The 25305-nt window shown below is 40.3% G+C and overlaps 2 protein-coding genes across 4 annotated transcripts; both read right to left on the reverse strand.

Moving 5' to 3' along the window:
* Positions 1–320: 320 nt before the first annotated feature.
* On the reverse strand, positions 321–4838 carry prrg4 (proline rich Gla (G-carboxyglutamic acid) 4 (transmembrane)). Of its 3 annotated transcripts, none has more exons than XR_014601023.1 (8): positions 4270–4838; positions 3411–3527; positions 3149–3312; positions 2999–3026; positions 2463–2604; positions 2148–2330; positions 857–2003; positions 321–819 (listed from the first exon to the last, which is right to left on the reverse strand). XR_014601023.1 is itself a non-coding variant. In XM_084060385.1 (7 exons), exons 2-7 carry the CDS (start codon positions 3517–3519, stop codon positions 1976–1978), a joined length of 654 nt encoding a protein of 217 aa, XP_083916511.1. In that variant the 5' UTR covers positions 3520–3527; positions 4328–4837; the 3' UTR covers positions 321–1975. The 3 variants fall into 3 exon arrangements, 1 of the variants encoding a protein (XP_083916511.1); XR_014601024.1 differs by having other exon boundaries at positions 4328–4837; XM_084060385.1 differs by having other exon boundaries at positions 321–2003; positions 4328–4837.
* Positions 4839–9564: 4726 nt separating this feature from the next.
* eif3m (eukaryotic translation initiation factor 3, subunit M) lies at positions 9565–20084 on the reverse strand. The gene is made up of 11 exons (XM_084060692.1): positions 19950–20084; positions 19041–19173; positions 17552–17690; positions 17021–17144; positions 13144–13238; positions 12931–13014; positions 12550–12649; positions 11545–11626; positions 10982–11125; positions 10188–10248; positions 9565–9814 (listed from the first exon to the last, which is right to left on the reverse strand). Exons 1-11 carry the CDS (start codon positions 19989–19991, stop codon positions 9691–9693), a joined length of 1128 nt encoding a protein of 375 aa, XP_083916818.1. The 5' UTR covers positions 19992–20084; the 3' UTR covers positions 9565–9690.
* Between the last annotated feature and the right edge of the window lie 5221 nt (positions 20085–25305).

The following is a 25305-nucleotide window of genomic DNA, read 5'->3' on the forward strand; positions in this document are numbered from 1 at the left end:
ATATGAGAACAGGAAAATTGTACATTTTATTGCGTCGCACATTTTAAGGGACATACTTTTAGAGAAAGAGGACCCCAACCAACAAGACTGGAAAGGTATTCAATTGTCAGATTCATTATTTTGTATTTAGCTTTTTACCTACACACATAATTATATACAATCATATTTGTGAAGTTGAGGGACGAGGGGAGATTTACCAAATCTGTTAAGAGTATATTTAATTTGATATGCTTATGAGTTAACTGCAGTCTGACTGCACCTAACTCATGTATGAACAGGTGAGTAACATTTTTATATTATGTGGATGAAAACAAAAACAGTCCATTTAAAACAAATCTTTATTTAAAACATTTGACTGTTTTCAAGTAGTTTTGCTTACAATCACTGAGCAGCAGGAAAAAAACACAGCCTTCAGTACATTGACCCATAAGGTCATCGTGAACTTTGGCATCATAAGTTAGAGACATAATATCTGATGAAACAGGAAGATTTAAAGTAGCTGCTTTCCAGGGCCCAGCTTCTTCCTCTTATGAACCTGATTTCTTCATTATGTCATGATTATCAGACATCAGTGTCCAGTTGATCTGTCCATACTGCTTTATCCAATGTCCAGAAATGAAAACTGTATCCAAACTATACTTTAAGGATAGTAACAAAAAAGAAAAGACAAATATTTGGTCTTATGTTATCCCGTCACTGGCTGAACTTATAACATTGAAACATGGAAGGTATTGGACTTTAGATTATGTCATTTCGCTCGTCCTTTTATGGACGTGTCATAAGAATCGCTTTTGTCATCATTAATTTTACTGAGATAAACTTTAAAGTCTTCATTCAGAATCACATGAGTATACACATTAATAGGAAGAACGTGTGACGCAGCTCTCTTTAATTAAAATCACAATATTCATCTTACATGGTAGATGTGAAAGTTTCTTGTTGAAAATACAAATAAAAACTATTTAAATAGTCGTGGTAGAACAGTACTAATTTTAGCTTGAACATTTCTACTCAAGCTGAGACTTGCTTAAACACTTTTTTTTCTCCTTTCTAATTATGTGGCTCCATAGACATGACTCCATCAATGTCAAAACATGGATGTGTTAAAAAACAAAACAAATTCATATAGACTGTGTGTGTGTGTGTGTGTGTGTGTGTCTATGTGCAGGGCTATGCTGAAAATGTGTGCTTGTGCTCAGCTACTACCCTGGATAAATAAAGAACTAAAAAATAAAAAGATAAAATAAAAAAGTCACTATAGTGAAACTTGCCATAGTGTGAAGATACATGGACATATGCCATGTTACTAGTCTGTCGTCAATCATGCAATATTTGTCTTTTAACCCGTACTAAATATTTTAGTTATTTATCCGTGTTTTGACAATGATGGATTATGTCTTTGGAACAAAATATATTTAAAAAAATCTAATTAAAATAAATTATAAAGCTTTGGTAGTATCCTTTAAGGTTAGCAATATGTCATTCCCAGTTGCAGCATTAACTTACGACACATTGGTTTCTTCATTTTCCATTCACTAACATACATAATATATAACAACCAACAGTAAAATCAACTATAAAAAGGGGCACCTGGCATGGGCCTACAATATGAAGCATATCAAACATTACAATTCTTTTGTGAATAGTTCTACTTACTAGAGGTAACTAAAAAGGAGTTAAGGAATGCACACCGCTGTAATAAAGATTTCAAAAATTTAACAAGAGTTCATGCAAAATCGTAGGCTCCTGACGTGACCATACCAAAGCTGTACATCTTGAAAATCATAGGCTCCCGACGTTAACATACCAAAGCTGTACATCTTGAAAATCATAGGCTCCCGACGTTAACATACCAAAGCTGTCCATCTTGGAATGTATATACAATTTGAAGTAGACCCTGAAGTAGAGGTGATTTTAAGATGTAAAAATGTCTGTTTGATGTTGGCAAATATGTAGATGTCTTGTCCCCAACATGCTATCGCCGAATGCTTCCAGGTCGTGAGCTTGCAGGAAAACAAAAACAATAAGACAATATGTTAAAATAATTTCTTTAGGTTCTGTGAGTATGCGTAGGTGTGTCCTCAGTCCTTTCACAAGTAAGGATTTAATAAGTCAGCTGATGTATGTATGAATAACTGCACAAATACCCAGGATAGGGTGGAGGTGGGGCATCGTGTGGTCCATTCTTGGCTATGGCCTGCTCATAGGAGGGCAGCCCTGGGGCTTCAATGTCCTCTATTGGGGGTGGGACGACAGGCTGTAGTGACACCTCCTCCAGTCTCCGCATGATTAGAGATGCATTACTGCGCCTTGGTCGTGACCTCATGGAACTGAACGAGTTGAATAGAGGCACACATACTGATGCATTAACTCACAGGTGCATAACCTTGGGTGTAATACACAAGTCAGGATTTAATGACTGCTGCTAGCAATAATGTTATAATAAATTACTTTTCACTCACCTGGCACGGGAGAAGTCATCCTTACATTTGCCGTGACAGAAGTACCAGACCAGAAGGCCTATAATAACAACTGATATCCCAGCAGCAATCAAGCCCACAAGAAGGGATGTAACATCCAAACGTGATGGACGCTTTTCCTTGTCTGTGCACCAACACAGATCAAACAATGTTAATATATGGCTGGTATACAGTATACACAACATAGGCATAGTTAGTGGAAGTGATGTGCAAAATAGTCAAACTTAATGAATGATTGCAGAGTGTTTCTGGAAAACAACCAAAATTGGCCCACCAAAACACTACCTAAATAGTTGTCCGAGAGGTTTTGACTCATGACAGTAATCTACCATGTAATTATTTGAACAGGTTAGTAGTGGAACAGGTTTGCACCAGCAGTCTATTTGTCTTGCAATGTACAGCACAACACAACTGAACATATTTTATCTATAAACATTCAGAAATAAAGATGTGTGACAGTCCTGTATTTGGGCTTCTTAATTTAACCCAACATTCCCTTTCATTCTTTGATCTCTTACCCTCTGTGTACTTCTTCCAAAAAGCTTCCTGCAAAATAAAAGATCAACTGTTTATGGAATCAGATGTCAAGGTTTGGTTTCTGCAAATTATCATTCAAACGCCTCTTCTGAATTCATGTTTCCCCATAAGTATAGATCGCATCACTTAACTGTATCCTGGTCATTTTCAAAAACCTCTCGTGCTTCCTCATAGTTGCAGACTTCTTCATAACACTCCCTCTCCAAATTTCCAGGAGTGAAGATCTCAAAGTCAAAGCGATTGAACAGTAGGTGGCGTCTCAAGAACTTATTTGCCTCCTCTTCTCCCACAAACACTAAAAGGTTTACTCAGTTAGGTTAAAATGAACAGAGATTGACATAAGTCAAATACAATCAACATAAATAAACTAGACATTTGATGAGGTCATCTCACCTTCCTGGTTCTCTGATCCTGCATTCAGCAGCGACCTCTTGGTGCAGGCGAGGTCACCACAGGACAGTAGTTGAAAGAGCAGAAATAGATAGAAAAACATGCCGGCCATGCATTCACCTGTTCAGGTGGAGCATTGATTTGTATTACTAGATAGCACAGAGCCAGTGGTGGAAAAAAAGCACTAAAATGTTTTAGTTCAGTACAAGTATCAATACTGCAATGTATAAATACTCTGTTACAAGTAAAAGTCCGGTAATAAAAATTTACTTTGAGTAAAAGTACAAAAGTATTGGCATCAAAATATACTTAAAGTACCAAAAGTAAAAGTACTCATTATGCAGTATATGTCCCATTTCACAAGTTCGTCATGCATACACATCTTTTGAAAATAGCAGAACTACGAGCTCACATGTTGGAAAGTGATGTGTTGAAGTGGTTAATGTCTTTTTTGTAATAACATTACAAATCTTCAAAGTACCAAATAAAGTTTTCAAATAATTGTAGTAGAGTAAAAAGTACAATATTTGTCTCTGATGTAGTGGAGTAGAAGTAAAAGTATAGCAAATTGGAAATACTCAAGTAAAGTAAAAAAAATACCTCTTAAGTACAGTACTTGAGTACATGTTAGTTACTTTCCACCACTGTTTTTTTAGCACGTACAGAGCGTAGTTATCAAACACACCCAGCTTATCAGTAGTAGGCAAGGCTAGTGTATTAGCTGGTTTCGATTTCGAAATCTTCAGGCGTACACAGATCAATGGCCTATGGATTTTCATGTTCAGAAAACTACAAACAAACACAAAAGCCCGAACATTGACCATATTCGTTAAAGTTCTTCATATCAAATAAGACAACATACTTAGGAATTGGGTTGGGTCGTTTAACCACAACGCCGATCAGGTGGAAAACGTGTCTACCTTAAAACAGCTGAGGTGTTGTCGTGGTGGAAGTTCCCTTGGAAAAGTGACATACCGCAAAACATCATATGTAAACTCCGTGTTCTGGGATCATTACACTAGTCAATGAGAGGCACGTGTGACATTTCCAGGCGAGCAAGTACTTTATTATTCCAAAACCACCGTTGTTGTCTAGCAGAGTAGCAGCTAGCCTCTTACGTTCAGATACTACCTGTGTAGTACTAGACTGGCTCAGTGGACCCAGCCAATCGAAAGTTTTCAGGTTCACCTGGAAACAGACAGTGTTGCCATGTCCTCTTATTATAAGCGGCTTTGGGCTTCTTTTTCTGGTTAGTTTGGGCTTGTTTCTTATATATATTCTGGGCTTGCTTCCTAAATGTTGTTTAAAACAGTGGTTTTCAAATTAATGTACACAACCTAACCCTAACCCTATAAGTATTTTGTGAGCCCACCAGATTAGTCGATTATTTCTCTCGTAATCTGGCAACACTGGAAAACAGACTAACCTCGCCGTCACTCCGCACCAGAGCCATAAAGAGAGTTCTGACACTAGCGTCGACTCCCATTGTAAGAATGGAATGCGGAAGTGCTCTGTCTATCTCAATGACATAGTTCCAATGTTTGGAACTGTAGCCCATAGGAGGCCGCTTTGCGGCGAGATCAGAGCGTGTCATTACTCTCTTTTCTACACTCTGCTCCGCACCGCAGTACCTGCGGAAAGCCTGGTTTCTATCTAGTGCTTCGTGCACAGATCCGGTATAAAGCCCGCCTACTGTATCCGGTAATTTGAACAAACAACATACACGTACTCACGTGGGTCGTTTTCGTATCCGCTCTAAACCGGATCTAAAATCGGCAAAGTGAATCTATTCCAGTGTACATAAAAAACGATTCTCGGACACTGGGTGGCACCCAAAACCAACAAACATCTGACCCGATAGCTCGTACAATGATCTCACTTGCCCTTTGGCAGAGAAATTCAAAAGGATTACTGCAAAATTGTTGAATGCCTTCCCACGCACGTAGTCACCATCAAAACAACCTTATTAGCGCTGTTGTTGGGACCAGGATCACTTTACAGCAGGCATAAAACAGCACTACACCCCCTGGTCAGATATGTAACAGGACAGGTGGGCACCAAGGAGGAGTGGGCACTTCGGTGTTAAATTGACTATTTTTTTTCCAAATTGTAAAATATATATATATATATATTTGGAAAATGTTTTTAATTAAAGTAAGGTATACCTGATTAGAACATGCTTAAACATTCGACAATTAAGGTCTAATATTTCTACAATCGCTGCAGATTGCTACAAAACCTGTAGGCCTATATCCAGTCATTTTGGGGCATAAACGAGAGGTTGAAGGATGAAATTAAGTCTGATAATGATAGTGCCCACCTATCCTGTATCCAAGAAAGCCCTATATTCCAAAATACATTTCAATTAAAAATCCACTAAGATTTTGGAACCAATAAAGTTGGATAAAGTTTTATAAACATTTTAGAAGAAAACATCCAGGAGTCTTAATAGGACTAGTTCCAAAATCTTATTGGATTTTTACATGGATATTTTTATTTTATTTATATATTATTGATTGATTGAATACGTTATTAAAAGTTGCAAATAGTACAGTGGTACTATGATACAATGATGCTAAAATGATAACACAAAAAGCCAGAGGGGCTTGTTTCCATTGTGGCCCTGTGTAATGTACAGTAGGCCTGCTGTAACTGTATCCTGTAACTGTTGTCCCATTTACCATTTACCTACTGTATAGGATTTCATATTGGAATGTCAGTGTAAAGGCTCCATTTGTTTCCATTTGTACACTCACTCACTCACTCTCAGTGTTATAAATGAAATAGATAAATGAACACTGATGGGTTTACTGTGTATCAGTAGATAGAACTAAACAGAGTCCACAACGACTAATAATAGATAATCTGGAAAAGTGATGACCTTCAACCTGAGCCACTTTGGGTGACATATATTTCCTCCCTTTCACATGGACTGAATTCTTATGTTTTGTCTTGCAGTCACTGGCTATGCAGAGTGACCCCCTGTCTGATACAATTTACTGGGATTTAGGGGACAGCTTACTTTAATGACCCTTTAATGGAGCAAAAAGAGCCCCTATGTCATATTTCACCAACCTGTGTTTCATTCCCAATGCTCTTTTTATGTTCACAATGTTGTCTCTGCTTTTTAATGGGAGTGTGTAAATTACTCTTGTAACACAATGCTGTGCTTTGGGAGTATAGGCTTTAAGATCCTTTTAAAGACACAGAAAACCTCTTATAGCAAAATTCAAAGTAGTGAACTCAGGACAGGAGTCTTAGCCTGCCCTATACCATGCAGTCCTTGTATGGGAATAAGGCACTTCATGGGTTTCTGAATTTGCCATACAGAAGTAACCTTGATAAGATTCACTCTGTAAATACAACACAATTAAACACCAAGTGACAACATAGAGACTGTGCATCACAGCAGACAGTGTACCCGTTTCTGCCTGGCAAAACATGATGTGAACAGTAGTGTTTATGTCTCACACTCCATGTAAATAGATATATCTGTTTCTCTAGCTCAGTGTTTATGTAAAGTGGAGATAGGATGCAATCAGCCATTTTCTGGCTGACTACTGAATGGTGCTAATTGAAGTGTAGTGAGAACCCCTCTCCTCGCTGGGACTTGGCTGTGTCTCTGGATAATGTCAGAATTTTAGATTTACCCCAAGGAATGTTGATACAGAGAAATGGGGTGAATGTGAAATTCCAGACTTTATCTAGTGTGTGATGTGAGATGATATTACCCACTTGCGCCACACATAATGGCACCGTTATAATGATTAATAGAGTTCACTGTAGCTGGGGAATTCATTTAGCTCTCTTTGGGACATCAGCTCACACAGCAAGGCTTGCATTCAAGTTTATGTGAGGGTGATTGATAATTTGGGCTACATTTGCCAAAGGGGCACAGCCAAGTAGTTTAGCACATTATCAAGATATCAGCACATTTTCGTTCCACTCTCCAAACATTTGTAGAACTAGCGATGATAAGAAAGGGTCACTAGATATGCACCACATAGACCAACCCCAGCATGAGATGGAGGGATCTTAGAGACTGATTATTGTTTGGGATTAAACATCTCATGTAGTTGTATGATGTGTATGGTATGTCTTGTCTTGTTATACTCGTCCGTAATGTAGTTATTGGTTTAAGAATGTCCTTGTAATGTCTATTGTATGTCTTGTCAAAAAAATGTTGCATCATCTGTCGAAAGAAATTCTCTGTTTGTTTGTCCACAAAAGAAAATAAAGTACAAATCATAAAAAAAATAAAAAAAAACATCTCATGTAGTTGAACAGAAAGAGAAAAGGAACCGTCTGGAGGTAAAGAATCAGAATACATTGAAACAGAGATCAGGACACAAGGCTTTGCTACCTTTCTACTAAAGCCAAATTCCTGGTCTCTCCAATTGTTCCTATCTGCTCCCTCTACGCTCCACCTTCCGGGTGACTGTGATGAGGTTGTGCTCCTGAGAATGTGTTGTATGATTTACTCCCCCTGATAAGATGTGGAGATGCTGCTCCATGTGGACATGAGGATAGAAGTGAGGGGTGAGCTTCTGCAGACTTGGGCTAAGGATAGTGACATCACCAAACAAACAAGTTTGATGGTTAGTGGTCAGTAGAACGGCTTTGGGACAAAGCGGTCTCCTAATTTGTCTCTCCGTGTCTAACCGTACAGATGATAAAGTCCCTAGTTCACAGCAGCAGTAAAGGACTGAGAATCTTGCAACCAAAAGAACACCTAATGCACATTGTATCTACATAAAATTGTATGAACAATATTGCAGGACCCTGTGTCAAAGTAAAGTATTCTCAGTGATGGAGAATAGGAGAGAATTCCTTGCCGCAGTACAATTAGAATGGTATCACGGCTAAACAAAAGGACAACCGCTTAAATTTACAGCCCGACAACCATAGAAGCAGCACTGAGTGGGTTGGGTGTGGAAGGGAAGCACTGGAAGAGTGCAGTGTCAGTAGTCTGCTCTTTGTCAGTTTGTACAGATTTCATCACAGTCCCCAGGGGCAGAGAACTCTAACAGACCCCTTTTACACCTAATGCCTGGGCTATATATCACCAGAGCTCACATCCTAATGCTCTGGACTACTGCCTGAAAACAGATTTGAGCACAAATTGCAAAACTTTGTGGGGTGAATTTAGTTTTACTCACTGGGCAAAGGCAAGTAGGCAAACCTAATTTATGCTTACGGTTAATAAGATATTATTAAAAAATGAAAATGTAAAAAAATCTGTATGGCAGATTCCGAAAAACATTTTCCCCAGTTAAGGTTGCGGCTACCCCAACTTTCAGCAGCTGTCACGGGTTCCTACTGTATAAGTGAGCTGAATTTAACCTTATTGGAAATGTGTTAGTAGATACCTTGACAAACACACTGGTGAAGACATATCCTGGCAAATAATTAGATTTTCGCAATATTCCCTGACTGGTGTCACCGAAAATAAATAATGTTCAAGGTAACAACGCAACGATCGATGCATAGCATCACAATAATTTTCAGTGACACCATTGTGTGATCAAGTATAAATTAGGATTAAGATCTGCAACTTGCACACGATCTGTGACAAAATCAAGAGAGCAGAATGCAGAATGATGACTAACAAGCAAGAGATGTCTGGAGCTTTAAGAGGTCCTGGGTCAGCCTGACCACAAGCTGTAACTGTTGATGCTATGGTCTGATCTGACCTCAGTTGATGGGGTCATCTTAAGGTCATGTTATCATTGTCACCTCTGCAGTTTTGTTCCCAGAAAACCAGCTCTTTTGTCACATTTAGCAAGCTCACCTCAGTCACAGCTCATCTAATACTGCCAATCTGTCCTTAACAAGAGCCAGATGTAGCAGACCGCTGGACTACACACACACACACGGTTCGAGTCTACCCTGTGCTACGATCCATCTATTTATGAAGGGGTCATGTGAGCTTAATGTCCATCAACAACCAACTACTTGGTTACTAGTACAGTATATTAGTGGATATAACACATTATTTGAATGTATCATTCTGCTTTTCAGAGAATTAACATTCTCTGAACGCAGTTTATAAGTAGATGCTGCAACACATGGCGCTTAACGCTGCACCTATACTTGCATGGCTCACATACAAATAGCTTCATCACCACATAGCTTAATTATTAAACAAGTGAGGCAATCACAGAATATCTCCACTGTTTTTTTATTTAGCTCATATAAAAATGGTGATCAATTCAGCCTGGAAATGAGTAGAGCTGAGCGGAGTAGAAGAGTTGGTAATCTAGACATGAGGGGAGAGGCAGCATTAAGCAGAGGGCGACAGGGTTTGCAGGCTGGTCTTCACGGTTGCCAAGTTGCCCTTCCAGGAGCTGAGACTGTCAAACAGCTGCTGCCACTGCTGCTTGCCAAAGGTGCGGTGTGTGCTGTGGCTGATAGGGTGGCAACAGAAAGGGTTAAAGTGTTAATTTCACATAAGAGCAGGCCAATGACACAAACTGATGTTGAGGACACATCTTACATCATCAAGGAAAGATGATACAAAGTTACATTTAACAAAAATACACATGCAATTGTCCTACATATCCTTTTTATGAAGAGTAAATAAATGTGTAAATAAATAAAAACTAAACAAGCAAAAACCTAAGTCTACAAGACAAAACACTGCATTTACAGTTCCGCCAAATTCAAAACAGTCGATATGAGCAGAGCTTTACTTGCTAAGAAATAACAATTACAACAAAATGCGACCACAATATAGTTACGGCTTTGCTGATTCAAGCAGATATTTTCTCAACTGCTTACCTCACAACAACCTTTCGCTGTGTTTGGTCAATTTTGCAATACACCATCTTGGTCCGAACGGCTACAGAGAAAAAACGCATACAGGCAGAAAATTAGAGACATGTTCAGCAGAAAACACGGAGTGGCTGTGTCCACCAAAGCATTTTTCCCCCCGAGGCTAGTGTTATGTTTTTAATTGTTTCCAAGGAGAGTGCCACGTATTTACGCTGTGCTAGGAACGGCAGCAGCGGGATGAATCCATGAGCATCTAGTTGTGCAAGTTTGGTGTTTTTATCGGGTCAGAGAGAGTTGAAAATGCTTCGACTTTGGCCGTTTGGATGAGCGTTTTAAAAGAGCCTTGTGTTTTCAGCGAGAAAAAAAAACCGCTTTGGTGGACACATGGCCTGAGAGCTCTTACTAAGGTTGTCAAAGACAAGCAAACACAGTCACGGATCCATCTTCTTCTTAATTCTATTTTTGTTTACTGTTCCTGACAAATGATATGAGCGAGAACAGTGATTAAAATGCAGTCTATTAAATCAGACAGAAAGATAGCAATAAGAGAGAAGCATCCAAGCTATTGCCATAAAGATACATAATAAATGGTGTTGAACACATTTTTTTTTTCTTCCCAAAATTATCTGCCGTCCAGACTGGACCCTTTTGCCGGCCGCCTGTTTGACACCCCTTCTGAACAGGAAGCTAGGTACGTGAATTTTCTTTCCCTTTGTCTTCACTAGCCTACACTGCTAGAAAATGCTTCGATATACTTGCAGACTGAGCATAAAGATTCCTTTCCGGTTTAGTGAGCATACCGTCAATGACGAAGGCTTCAACATCCTCAGCACCAATCTGTAGTTCCTGTTGCATGGTGTCAAAGGAGATCTCCTTGAATTCCACCGCCATTCCCATGAATGTCAACAAACGCATCTTGGCCATGTTTTGCTCATGGGATAGGCCTGGAAAGCAACGTACAGGGATCATTAAACACACACACAACAGACACAGTCAATTACACATAACTCTGGGAGTTTCCCCATGTTTTAATTGCATCACTAGTCAGGAGCTTGTGGTCAGGGAAATGTACACATTAACACAAACACCATTCCACAATGTCTTTTTTTTGAGAGCCCATCCTACGCACTCTTTTAATTACACCATAGCTTAAGTGGTGTGTGACAAGAGACACACTGCTGATGCGCACATTCCTGGGCTGTGTCAACAGAGCAGTGGAATAGCTTTGTGTCGGTGTATTTGATTCATATTATACCCACTGTATCCAGCTAAGACAAAATGTGTTAGGTCTCTGTAATCAATATTGTGCACGGCAGGTGTGCAGAATCTATAGACTTTAATATCTGTAGTTGAGGCTACTCACCAAGAGAATCAATGAAGTCTTTGCAGTTCTCGTAGAATTTTACATAGGCTGCCAGTTTTGCACTCACAAAGATGGTTAATAGCTGTGAAAGTGACAAGGAAAGAGGGGTGCACTCAATACAAAGAGAACTTTGATAACTAAGATTTATTAATGTGAAAGCTGCTAATAGCTGTCAAAGGAAAGTGATGAGGAAGAACTGTTGTATGTCTGTACATTCCAACATTCAGTGAAAATGAACTACAGACAGTGCATACAGGCAACAGGTGTGTTGCTATTTCCTAAAGACCCGTGTGTCCCTTGTGTTTACACCCTGTGTCCCCTGTGTTTACACAGGATATACTGTATGCAGATATAAACACATTTTATTTTCTGATAATACCAGAGTGGAAATTTAAGATCAAATTAGCAGGCATCAACATACAGCGCTTATTTTTCACTGCACCCATCATCGGTGGGTTGTGGGTTGCGAACTGCTCACAATACGAACCATGCATGTACACAACCTACCCTCCTCAGTCCTTAGACTACTGAAGTCCCTAAAAGAGGCAATCTAGCTATCATACCAACCTATAAACCATACGTAAGTTCTCTGGCTGAGGTGCATAAATATTATTTTTGAAATGAAGGTTACCATCCACTACACCCTGCCCATTTAGCCAACGTCTACTCCTGTAAAGGCCATGCCCACTGGCATAGGTCTGACCCCTCCAGTACGGCTGACTTTATCGTGTGTACCCAATGAATCACACTCACAAGTTAGGTCTACGCCTACATGTGGAAAAATGCACAAACAAAAACACATGGAAGTGAATAAGATTTACTTTCTGTGAAAATCAAACAAGTCCACAAAAAAATCATATCTAAGAGATTTTAGTATATTTTAATGCCTTAATTCTTTAAGAGAGAAAAATGTATATTGATTCGTTCCACCCCTACAGTATATTCCCTGCTTCCATCATGTGTAGATCTGTAGGTATGATACAGAGCAGATCCTCCAGTACTCACATCATGAATGAGTTCTCCCTCAAGGAAGCGAACCGGTTTCAGGGCCAGAAGGTGGTCAAACAAGAAGGTGTTGGGGTCTTTCAGAGCGCGGACAATACATCTGATAAAGAGAGGACAAGCACATGTCACAGCCCGTCATTTATCTCTTAACAACATGAACCCTAGCATCCCTATTCTGGGCATGTCATAACGGCGAACATTGACGGTAAATAGTCTACAAGCTCACACCGTGTTGCAAGATGGGGTGTAAAGGGTCAAAGGAGAGGACCAAGTATAGACCCCTGTTTGACCCTGGTCAATGAAGTATATAGGGTTTAAGTACAGGTTAATAGTTCAAAAGATTGAGTCACAATTGGGGGAAAAAAGGTGTTCCATTCTTACTTGTGGGCATCAGTACGTGCATGTGAAGCATTGTCTTCTGTGTAGCTCCCCAGCAGTTCCACCATCACTTTTGCTGCAGGCTCACTGTCGAGTAACACACACACACACACACACACAACTGTTCATAGACAAATCAAAGGATTTTCTTTTTTATCTTAAATCAGAGAAAGACACACCGTCTTCACAGTAAATTAACTGGATGGTATAAGTTACCTTTTTTTGCAGTCCACCAGTGCCTCATAGACCAGCCTCAACAGTGTGTGTTTTTTTTCGGTGGTCAGGTTCCAGTCAATGATCCACTTGCGCACCTGATCAAGAGCAGACATATTACATAATGATATAATTATCGTCGGTTTGGTCTTAAGGCCGATGCGACACATTGTGAGCTTGTAGATTGGCTATTTTCTGGCGAGCGACACTGTCATATGACAAAGTATAAATTAAGTGTATGTCGACTAAGACTTTCTAAATTGATTAGTCATTTGTTATGCTTTTTTTCCATTCACATATTGTAAACTATATCCTTTAAAGGGTAAGACCACTTTGGTAGAGGTTTGGGTTGTGTAGTTACCTCACCATGGTGTAACTCCAAAGGTGGGCAAGAAATAAAAAATAATTGCTCCATTGATTAGAAATTGATAATTCAAAATATGCTCCTCATTGACTTACATTGTACGGTAAAACAGCTCTCAAAGTCACTGTTTCAGTACATAAATGAACCCAAACATAGTTGATTCAGACAATATAGAGCTTCACCAAACCCAGTACTGTTTGTTTTTTTAATAAAAATGTAAACTTCCTGTTGATTTTACTATTTGAAGATCTGGATCCGGATCCGCGGATCCAGTCCGGGTTTTCTACTTATTAAAAATGGCAAAATCAACAGGAAGTTGACATTTTTATTAAAAAAAAAAACAGTACTGGGTTTGGTGAAGCTCTATATTGTCTGAATCAACTTTGTTTGCATTCGTTTTTGTGCTAAAAGAGTGACTTTGAGAGCTGTTTTACTGTACAATGTAAGTCAATGAGGAGCATATTTTGAATTATCAATTTCTAATCAATGGAGCAATTATTTTTGATTTCTTGCCCACCTTTGGAGTTACATCATGGCGAGGTAACTACACAACCCAAACCTCTACCAAAGTGGTCTTGCCCTTTAATTATGCCAGTCTATAACTGTCATTATTACACGGCTTGGTTGAATGCTTGGTGTTGATTTGTCAATCACTTAATTCAGTGGTCTATTATTTTTACATAATGACCGCAGCTATCAATAACACACCCCTGCAGACACCCCCATTCTTTTTCGCGGACCCACGGTTCTTGCATTTGTTTGATGATAAGGTTAGAACATAGTTTTAATGGGGTTACGTTTAGAAATAAGGTTAGGTAGGTTTAGGCATAGTTTACTGAAGTTACGTTTGTGAATACCGCCGGATTTGCTCCGGGGCGACTGTATTTTAGGGCGACTGTGTTTTGGGGCGAGAGTTTTGGTATTCTCCGTGCGTCTGCCAAGCAGCACTCCTCCGCTCAGAAACAGCGTGGAGATGTTAAATTAACGTCTCAGACAGACGTTAATATATATTTATTTAGCGATATACAAGTAGCTTAGAAGATTGTAGTAGCCTTTGCCCAATTGCCCATAAAAATATATACCTAACCGTTGCATCATGATCCATAAATTAACAACGAGCCTCGCGTCGAGTCATTCATATCATTTATTAATTAATTGAGCTTATAGGTCTCTCTGGAAGGCATTGTAGTGGTAGATAACTTTAATCTCACTCAGTATTATTGAGAGATTGTTGAGAAAAACAAGCAATCTTTGTGGATTTCTCATAAATAAATATAAACACCGGCCTGGGCCGCAGCGTGGCGGTCCAGGCACCCTAGGCTGCAATGCCAGCCTGACAGCGTGTCGCGGGTTCGACTCCCGATCCCGACGACCTTTGCTGCGTGGCACCCCCCCATCTCTCTCCCCATTTCCTGTCAGCCTACTGTGATCTATCAATAAAAAGGCAAAAAGCCCAAAAAAATATCTTTAAAAAAATAAATATAAACACCTTTACCGCAGCTGCGCAGCAATTGCACAATCAGTGAAAATATTAATGACAAAAACATCGGAACATCGGGGGAAAAAATTACCGATGTCCGATATTGACATCGGGGTCCAAAATGACCGATACATCGGGCTCACCGATGTATCGGTCGGGCTCTAGTCTGTTGCAGTCTGTTTGGTGGAGAGTCACCTTAAGGACCAATGACTAGGACAGCCATAAAATAAAAACACCCGACACTTAAAGGGTAAGACCACTTTGGTAGAGGTTTGGGTTGTGTAGTTACCTTGCCATGATGTAACTCCAAAGGTGGGAAAGAAATCAAAAATAATTGCTCCATTGATTAGAAATTGATAATTCAAAATATGCTCCTCATTGACTTACATTGTACGGTGAAACAGCTCTCAAAGTCACTCTTTTAGCACATAAATGAACCCAAACATAGCTGATTCAGACAATATAGAGCATCACCAAACCCAGTAGTGTTTGTTTTTTTAATAAAAATGTCAACTTCCTGTTGATTTTACTATTTGAAGATCTGGATCCGGATCCGCCGATCCAGTCCGGGTTTTCTACTTATTAAAAATGGCAAAATCAACAGGAAGTTGACATTTTTATTTAAAAAAAAAACAGTACTGGGTTCGGTGATGTTCTATATTGTCTGAATCAACTTTGTTTGCGTTCGTTTTTGTGCTAAAAGAGTGACTTTGAGAGCAGTTTTACCGTACAATGTAAGTCAATGAGGAGCATATTTTGAATTATCAATTTCTAATCAATGGAGCAATTATTTTTGATGTCTTGCCCACCTTTGGAGTTACATCATGGCAAGGTCTCTCTCTCTTCTTTCCCCCAACACGGTCGAGGCAGAAGGCCCCCGCCCTAGAGCCTAGGGTCTGCCTGACGTTTCTTCCTGTTGAATTAAGAGGGAGTTTTTCGTTGCCACTGTCGCAAAATTGCTTGCTCAGGGTGGGATGTTGGGTCTCTTCTCTACATGTAAAGTGTCTTGAGACAACTTGTTGTGATTTGACACTTTAATAAAATTGAATTGAATTGAATTGAAGGTAACTACACAACCCAAACCTCTACCAAAGTGGTCTTGCCCTTTAAAGCCATGACAATGATGAAAACTCAAGTACTCTCAACTGAAGTTGAGATGTGAATACATGACAACAACATTGTTTCTACCAAAAGATATTTTTATCAAATTGATTTTTTTTTTTTTTTTTTTACAACTTTATTTTTAGTATTTTCAGTTATTAAGACATACAACCCCACATATACCCCACCCTCCCCGGTTCCCTCACAGAAAATTATTTTTAACATGATGGGAATCAGATACAAATTGTTTGGATTTGTTCAATCTCGAAATAAATAAAACGGTTAAACTTGGGGCACCCGCTGGCCTAGCGGTCCAGGCGCATACCACATATAGGCTCTAATCCAGCCTGACAGCGCGTTGTGATCCCTACGACCTTTGCTGGGTGCTCCCCGTCTCTCTCTCCCCCTTTCCTGTCCTGTCCTATCTACACTGTATACTATCAATAAAGGCAGAAATTTGTCAAAAAGCACTAGGCCACCTAGGCGTCTTTTCCTTCTAAATATCAAAAACAAAATTATGACCTGTTGCAAAGTGACTTCTTTCTAAATCTTAAGTTTCAATATTGAAACCTTGTACCTACACATTTAATAACTTATTGCCCTACTTTATACTTTGACGTATGATAGTGTCTTGCAGAAATAGCCAAGCGCACAACTTGACCCAATATGACGCATTCATAACTTGTAGATCTGCCATTGAACTTTTTGTTTTTATGTTTGCATATAATGACACCCCCCAAAATAAGGACAGGAGGTTTTAAGGGGGTTGTCTCTGGATTCTATAATGAATTAACCAATATAAAGTATTAACAAGAGCTTGTGTCTAAAAATAATAACTACATTGGATACATTTTCTTGTTGGACATACAAGATATCCGCCTGACAGCGTCAATGTGTAGTGCAGTGTTTCTGGTGACTATGGAGAGTGAGTCTACCTGGTCCAGGTCAGTTGGGATGAAGGCGATGGCATTATTGGTAGCTGCCACCTTGATGAGGCCGCAGAAGACTGTGTACCTCACAGGGGTGTTTTCATCCATTCCATGGAACAGGTTACTCAGCCTGTAAAATAATGCAAAAGTCACAGTTGGGCTAACAGGGGTGGGATTTCAGTGTTTTTTCCATTGGACTCCAGAGTATCTTCACCTCGCGCTTTGGTTGTAATTCTCTGTTTGTGGTGCGTCTGCTTTACAAAATGGGTTAAATGATTGAAAAACAATATAGCAGAGGCCTGCATTTTGAATAAAAAGACTGAATATAGGTAACGATCAAGTCATTTGTGCAGAATAGTTTTTTGACATGTTTAGACAATCTCCTATATTAAGTATTTTCAGAATGTGTCTGCTCTACATTTTACAAGTATTTTCCTCATCTGTTTTACATCCAGTGAGTGTATATTCATAGCTTGAATAAAGTACAGGAGAGAGGTGCTGCAAAGCATTTGAGGGAACTAGGTGATGAGGACTTACAGCTGCATCCTGAGGGAGGGTCGTTCTCCTTCACGAAACTTCACCAGTTTCTCACATAGGCTCTCAATGAGAGCCTCCTGCTTCTCTGTCTCCAGGATCAACAACAGAGACACAATACTGTTCATCACACTCTCCACATCTGTAGATAGAGAGAGAAGAATGATGAATATACAGTATATATATATATATATATATATATATATATATATATATATATATATATATATATATATATATACATATATATATACACACACACACACACACACACACACACACAAGCGGGCCGACTAACGTATGCAGGATGTGGGAGGTTGTTGAGTTAGGGTGAGTCACACACTGTCAGTGTCAATGACATTTTAAATGCTTAGTGGTATGCCCACACTTGCACTACTGGGTCAATCAGAAATTCAACTTTCTTGTCACATGATCATCAGTGTCTACGGGTGTAAACAAAGTGGGTGAATTTGTTTTTGTTACTTTCAGAAATAAGAAAAGAAGAGAAGAGGGGAGCAGGGGAAAATAGATAAATAAAATGAAACAGTTTAAGAAAACATGTCGAGGATGATCACGCTGGGCAAGACCTAGCCGGTTGAGTGTGTAGACAGAAGTACCGGAATTTGGCGGAAGTACCGCCCAAGGAAATGACATTGACGCTTTACAAATGTGTTTACATTCTCCGTCAATGAAACGAGTGTTGTGATTGGTCAAAAAACATTGTTTCCGGGGAAACGTACGACGGAGTCCCGCCCCTATAGACACTCTCTGTATTAGGTCGTGACCAGGCTTTTCTCTTCGCAGATGAATAAAGGCTGGGAAAGAGGCTAGAGGAGAATAGTATAGAATAGTATCCATACTTTGTCAGGTTCACATAGGATAGTAGACCACATAGGTCACTAACTTTCACAGGTAAACATCTGCATGGTAGATCCTCAAGGAAAAGTTTAAAAAAAAGGCCATGGCCAGCCCATGTTCAAACAGTCTGATTGGTGATTCTGATGGTGAGTCAATAGAGTACAGAAGTCCTGACGTCACTCTTAGAATCGTCTCATATAAGAATTGTGGTCCAAAAATAAACAAACTGTCTCTGCGATATCGTCAGGGAGGAGGCTCTGTATCGTTTATGATAGTCAGTCACTCATATTTGAAACAGTCTGTTTCTGGCGAAAATTTTACTAATTCGTCGGAAGTAACATTCGCGTTTTCTAACCGTCAGTTGATGGTTCATATCATTAGAGTGAAACCGCCGGGGTCATTTGTTTATTATTTGGAACAGTTCTTATTTGACGCGATATTAAACACGTCTATGGGAATTCAGAACGGGGGGGGAAAACGCGACCCAGGTAGAATGTGTAAATTACGTCAGACTTCGGTGCTCTATGAGTTACTATGCATGTTCTTACAAAGTCAGAGCACCAATTTGAAAAACTAAACAAAACAGGCATGGCTACAATACGATCCAGAAAGGCTTCATAAATATCAATATTACCTTTGTCATCATCCTTGAGACAGACATCACACGCCTCGATGATCTGAGCCAGATCCACATGAAGTCCTCCTTCAGAGTTCTCCTCTGAGATATCTGCTCCTTTAGACTTTATGTAGGCCCTAAGCTCAGAAGCCTGGTTAAATAGAAAACACACAAAGCAAACTATTAATGTAATGTTACGCTGTACTAATAGCACCCACTGCTCCTAATAGTTGCTGTAGTAGCTGGATAAATCTGCAAGGACAATTTATATTTCACATAATGTGCAAATATTCAGTGACAAAAATACCCCAAAGGAGTGGGAACCAAAGTATAATTATATAATTATTATAAGGGTGATGTAAGTGACATTGTTAAAATAAATGTTAAATAGCTCTATATTCTGATAGTAAGCATTGCTATGGAGAGAGTTTGTTCAGTAACAGGTCTACCCATCTCTCAATTACTTCAGTAAACAGAAAATACATTTTCAGGTGGGGATACCAATTCTTCCAATCAGGAGAGAGAACTCATAAAAAAATGGAACTGAACCCTATGAAACAAAGGTGATGAATGGGTTCTCTCTCTCTGATAATTGGATGAAATTGCAACCCAAAATAAAAAAAAGTTCTCTTTTGACAAAGAGCTGGAGAGACCCCTGTTACTGAATAAAGACTATACTAGTTTAACATATGTCACGACATGAGCTGTCCATCCACACAGAGCAAAGCAGATGATCACATCACAACGTAAAGCAGCTGTAAGTGTTGCAAATGGAACAGTGGAGTAACGTGCGTGTTTTCTCTGGTTAGCATTCGCAAGATAGCTAGCATGCTAAGCTATGTAATTGGACAATCTGTGTGACAATGTGTGCTATCGACAGCATGGTCAATCACGTATAACCACTTCTGAAAAGGGTTAAAGTTGTACCTGGTCTTCTTCTGTAATGTCGATAAAAGCCGGGACGCTCATTTTGTGTGTTTTATGGAGCTGTTATCAGATCCACGCTCACAGCACTGTAGAGAGACCAGCGGAAAGGAACTCACAACAGCGCCGGTGTGGAAAAGATTCTTCTTCCGGTTCATTTTGTTAAAGAGACAGAAGCCCTTTTTTTTGTTACAGCCATGGAGTTAAAATATGGTTACAGTTGACAGCTGAAAGCGAACATAATTATCTTAATTTAAAAAAGCACAAACTAACTACTTCAAAAGAACAATGTTGGTGTAATTAGGAGATTAGACAGGGAATCTATATTTTATATACAATAGTTGAGGTCTGCATGGGGCTCTGTGAGACTCTCAAACTATTTAATTTCAAGGACCACCATAACTCTGAGAGTGTACAAATGGAACCAAATGGACCCGTACGGGTCCATTTGGTTCCATTTGTATACTCTCAGAGTTACAGACCCTGTAAGGGTCCACTTGAGCCCCCTCAAGGAACACTGAGGGTCCCTGGACCCCACTTTTGAGAACCACTGCTCTAAGGGGCTGCCTCAGTTACTGAACTTGCAGTTCATGGATGATGCTTACAAGTGCTTACAAGGTCATTATGATTATGCATGCACTTCATGGTATCACAACACCTCCAAGGCCCTAAAAACAAGGCTCCAAACATCCCAAAACAAACTTGTAAGGCTACTTCTTGGCCTCAATTTCAAAACCCATCTAACCCATGCCCATTTTGCTAGGCTTGGATGGCTTAGGGTTGAGGACAGAGTACAGCAACTTGCTATGGGCCTGGTCTTTAAGATACACCACAACATTGGGATCCCCCTGTATTTGTCAAAATACTTCCAAAATGTTAATCAAGTCCATGATCATAACACCAGAGGCAGCTCCACAAACCATGTTCAACCCAGATTTGGCACAACAAAGGGAATGAACTCTTTCTCATGCTATTCATCTAAAATGTGGAATGCCCTACCTAAAGGAGTAAAGGAGTGTAAAACCCTACTTACTTTCAAAAATGCCCTAAAGATACACCTTCAGGAGGCTGCAATTCAAAAATGGCCCCTGTCCAAGTCCTAACCTACCCCATGTCCTAACCTAACCTACCCCCCCCCCTCTCTTTCTTTTTTGTACATATTTTTCACCCTTCATACATCATACCAGTAACCTGTAAACTGATTGTATGACATTCTGTATAGTAGTGTGTATAACTGTCTGTCTCTTATATGTCAACATGATTTGTGTGCATGGGGATCTCATCTTAAACAAGCTACGTGCTTAACTGAGCTATCCAGTTTAGTAGACCTTGTATTGCGAATTTGTACTTCCATGTACTGTTATGTACTGCCATGTACTGTTCTCATGTCTTACTAAATAAAGTACATCAATCAATCAATCAATGCTGCTGCTACCAAGATATTGGTGACACAGGATGGATGCCATGGCAATTACTACCACTTACAGCAATACCAGTGGTTCTCAATCTTTTTTAATTGCAAGGACCCCCATAAATCTGAGTTAAAGACCTGTAAAGGTTCCATTTGGAAACCCCTCAAGATACCCTGAGGGAAACTGTCACTGTACCCCCACTTTGAGAACGACTGGTAATGTAGTAAATGTACTGTAACTGACATGTCTGTCAGTGGGTACATTCACCTGCCCCCAGACATTCAATTGACCCATGATGCCCCATCTCATCTGTGACCAGGCAGCCGGAGCTACAGCGAAGAAGGGGGATGTTGCAGAATGATGCCGCTAACCCATAAGGTAATATTTTGACGTTGTTGTTCAACTGGATGCTGTCATGCTTCCCCCCCCCCCCACAAATGGCTTTAAAAATGTCCCAGTGCTGGATAGCTTCAACTGTAGACAGGCTTATGACAAAGACTTCCACCTCTGTGTCCCAATTTCAGCCATTTATTTTCCATGTATTTATCGCCTCACTAGGGGATTAGGTCCTGGATGTCATGGATGAGAGTTACAGAGTTAAAGGTGATTCTTGGGAGAGGTTATCTGATTGAATTACATCCCCCTGTGAGGACCACCGTGACAGGCCCCGGTGCTTTCAACCAAAAAACAATGCAAGCGTCAGGGGGGCACATTTTTAAAGCACACACACACACACACACACACACACACACACACACACACACACACACACACACACACACACACACACACACACGCTGACCCATGGACGTGCTCCCTAGGCCTCTATGTCAAGAGGGATTCTGTGTATAGTTGCCATGACAGGCCACTTTGTGATTGAGGTGATTGAGGTTAAAAGAGTAAGTGGGGCTCCAGTTCACTATAAGACCAAGAACTGAAGTTGCCAGCATCAGGTGTCAGGCAGGTTGTCCTCTGAGGTGAAGTAAGTTTAGCATCATCCATATTAAACCTATTGCCTATTGGCTTGTATTGAATGAAAAGAAACCAATTAATGTGTGTGCTCCTGACTTCTAAAATGTAGCGAACAAACACTGAACAGTCATAATTCTTCTGTCATAGAACTTATATTTCAAAGTATTTCAAAGTTTATTATTATGTGTGTTGGGGTTCATATACCAAGGGGTGAGAGAGAGAGGGAGAGAGAGAGAAGGGGGAGAGAAGTAGTGGGGTGGGTGGGGGCTGCAGCCATTTTATAATTCCTCAAAAACATGCTTGTCCGATATTTCACATGGCAGTTGCAGTTAAGGAACTGGATTCTGTTTTATTGCACTTCAGCAGGATAAAGATCTTAAAATAGTGTGCTGAGGGGAAATGGCTGGTGGAGTGTTTCACCATAGTAGTTCATAGGATGCGTCATTCCGTTAGGAAGGCGAGTGCCTGGTACCAAATCCCACCCTCACTCTCTCCTTGCCCTTGTGCGCTGTCACAGTCAGGAATTTATGGCTGCTTCTCCACAAGCGTGCTTGTGTAACTCTGAGGCTTTCATTAGCTGATTAACAGCTGTTGTCAAGTGCCTGGTGTATTTCAAGTCCTGAATAAGAGATTTGGAGGCTTTGAAGCTCCAGGTGCACATGAGACATTGTTTTGGTCTTTTCTAAGGTCTAAAAAATGCTAGGCAGTGATATGATGCTTTAGAAGTCCATATAATGTACCTGGCAGTACAGTACATCCTGAAAATAATGTGGTCATTGTACGAGCTGTTGAGAGAATCTTGGACTGAAGCTAGAGACATTGTACCTGGTACAACTATTAGTTTATAAGGGTGTCTGTCTGTTTTGAATCATTCTAAGACTGCCCTTTGCTTGACACTGTATTCTTCTAGTTAGTCATTTGTGTTGGCAGGAGACATCACCCATGTTTACAGTATGTTGCACTGATGTCTGATATGGTGTAACTGTGTAGTATTTCTGGCTAGATTTTTGTGGAAGTGCAATAGTGCATTGGCCCTTTTTCAGGCAGGCCGCATCAGTCAATGTTGTACATTATCTTCATGTCATGCAGGGTTTGGGTTAGTGTTAGTTTTGAGGGAACATAGAGCTAGCTAAGGCATCATAGGGCTGAGGGAACATAGGCACATTCATTGTTTGGGGGAAACGTTTCATGTGTGTGTGTGTGTGTGTGTGTGTGTGTGTGTGTGTGTGTGTGTGTGTGTGTGTGTGTGTGTGTGTGTGTGTGTGTGTGTGTGTGTGTGTGTGTGTGTGTGTGTGTGTGTGTGTGTGCGTGCGTGTGCGTGCGTGCGTGCGTGCGTGCGCGAGTGCGTGTGTGTAAGAGAGAGAGAGAGAGTGAGTGAGAGAGATAATGTGTGATGGGAGAGCAAGAGAGAAGAGAGAGTGTATGTGTGATGTGTGAGAGAGAGAGAGAGAGAGAGAGAGAGAACAGAAAGGCAGTCCTGTGTCCAGAGTGAAATTTAGTAACAAATAAAAAAAAAAATGAAATTTAGTCACCCAATCGGCATTTATAGCCCCTGAGAAGAAGAAATAAAGTAGGCAGTTTGAACTGGATCAGTATACAAGTAGTTAACCAGCAAATCACTGGGAAGTTACTCATGCGATGAATCCTGACAAGGTCACTGGCTGATAGATGAGCCCATGCAAGGGGATTTTTCAGAGGCTGTGGAGGTGAGGTGAACGGTGGGAACCAGACAATTAGAGGGTGGAAGGTAGGCAGCCATGTTGGATGATGACTATGAGATTGATTTACATGGATACTAATCACTTGGCTGCCTGGCAGGGAGGAATATACACCTGGGTTCAGCTAACCCAACATACAGCCATTTATCTTTGAGCAGGCTAAGCAGGCAATTAGCCAGCAGTTTAAGAACTGTTAGGATTAGGCGGAGATAATGCTTTTGCTGTAGCTGTCTGTGTGTGTGTGTGTGTGTGTGTGTGTGTGTGTGTGTGTGTGTGTGTGTGTGTGTGTGTGTGTGTGTGTGTGTGTGTGTGTGTGTGTGTGTGTGTGTGTGTGTGTGTGTGTCCGTCCCTCCGTGTGTCTGTCTGTGAAAAGCTAATCTCGCATGCTGCTGATCTGCTTGATGGTGGCACCACTATAACAGGTCGCTTCACGTTTTGGGCTATAACTCTTGGACCGTATACAATACATGTTTTTCCCCCTGGATTCCTTGGATCATGATGCAATTCCCCACATATCCTCTATTTAATATTTTCTTCAAAACACACTTTTTGCTACTCCTACACATTTTGACCAAAACTCACATAAATTGTTATATGTTATCTTTGGAGTCATGCGATAAACATGTATCATTCAGATTTGTCATATTCCATTGCGATTGACAATGATTGTCGTCCAAAGTTTTAGGGAGGGGCCCATTTAACATTAAAATCATGAAGATAGCGTCCAATCTACCCCACATTTTTATCACGCATTGAGGGGCCTCTAAACAACAGAGCCAAAAGCGATTTCACATACAGACCCATAGAGGGCGCCACAAATGTTACAAACGTTACTGTTACAGAAACATGATCTTTTTCACCTAATTAGGTACACATCGTCTCGAGAATCAATGACTCGAGAATCAATTGCCTTGAACAAATCGTGTCTTTTATTTCACACAAACATGCCATATTGTGAACATCCAATCTTTCCTAAATTGGAATCGCATGTTGAGGGGCCTCCATAGAGTGCACCTCCAAAAGCCCTTTCACTTCTGCCCATAGGGGCAACCACCAACATGCAAAGTTGAACCGTCTGTCACACAAACTCTGTTTCCCCCTGCAGCATGTATGCCCCCGCATATATATACTGTATATAGGCTATAGTAGATTAATTATACCCTGTATTCACATGCAAACACATATGGTTTATAATGGAGCGTATTTTGTTCAAATGTGTGTGTGTGTGTGTGTGTGTGTGTGTGTGTGTGTGTGTGT

The sequence above is a fragment of the Gymnoscopelus microlampas genome (genome assembly GCF_963454915.1).
Source record: "Gymnoscopelus microlampas genome assembly, chromosome: 1".
Lineage (NCBI taxonomy): Eukaryota > Metazoa > Chordata > Actinopteri > Myctophiformes > Myctophidae > Gymnoscopelus > Gymnoscopelus microlampas.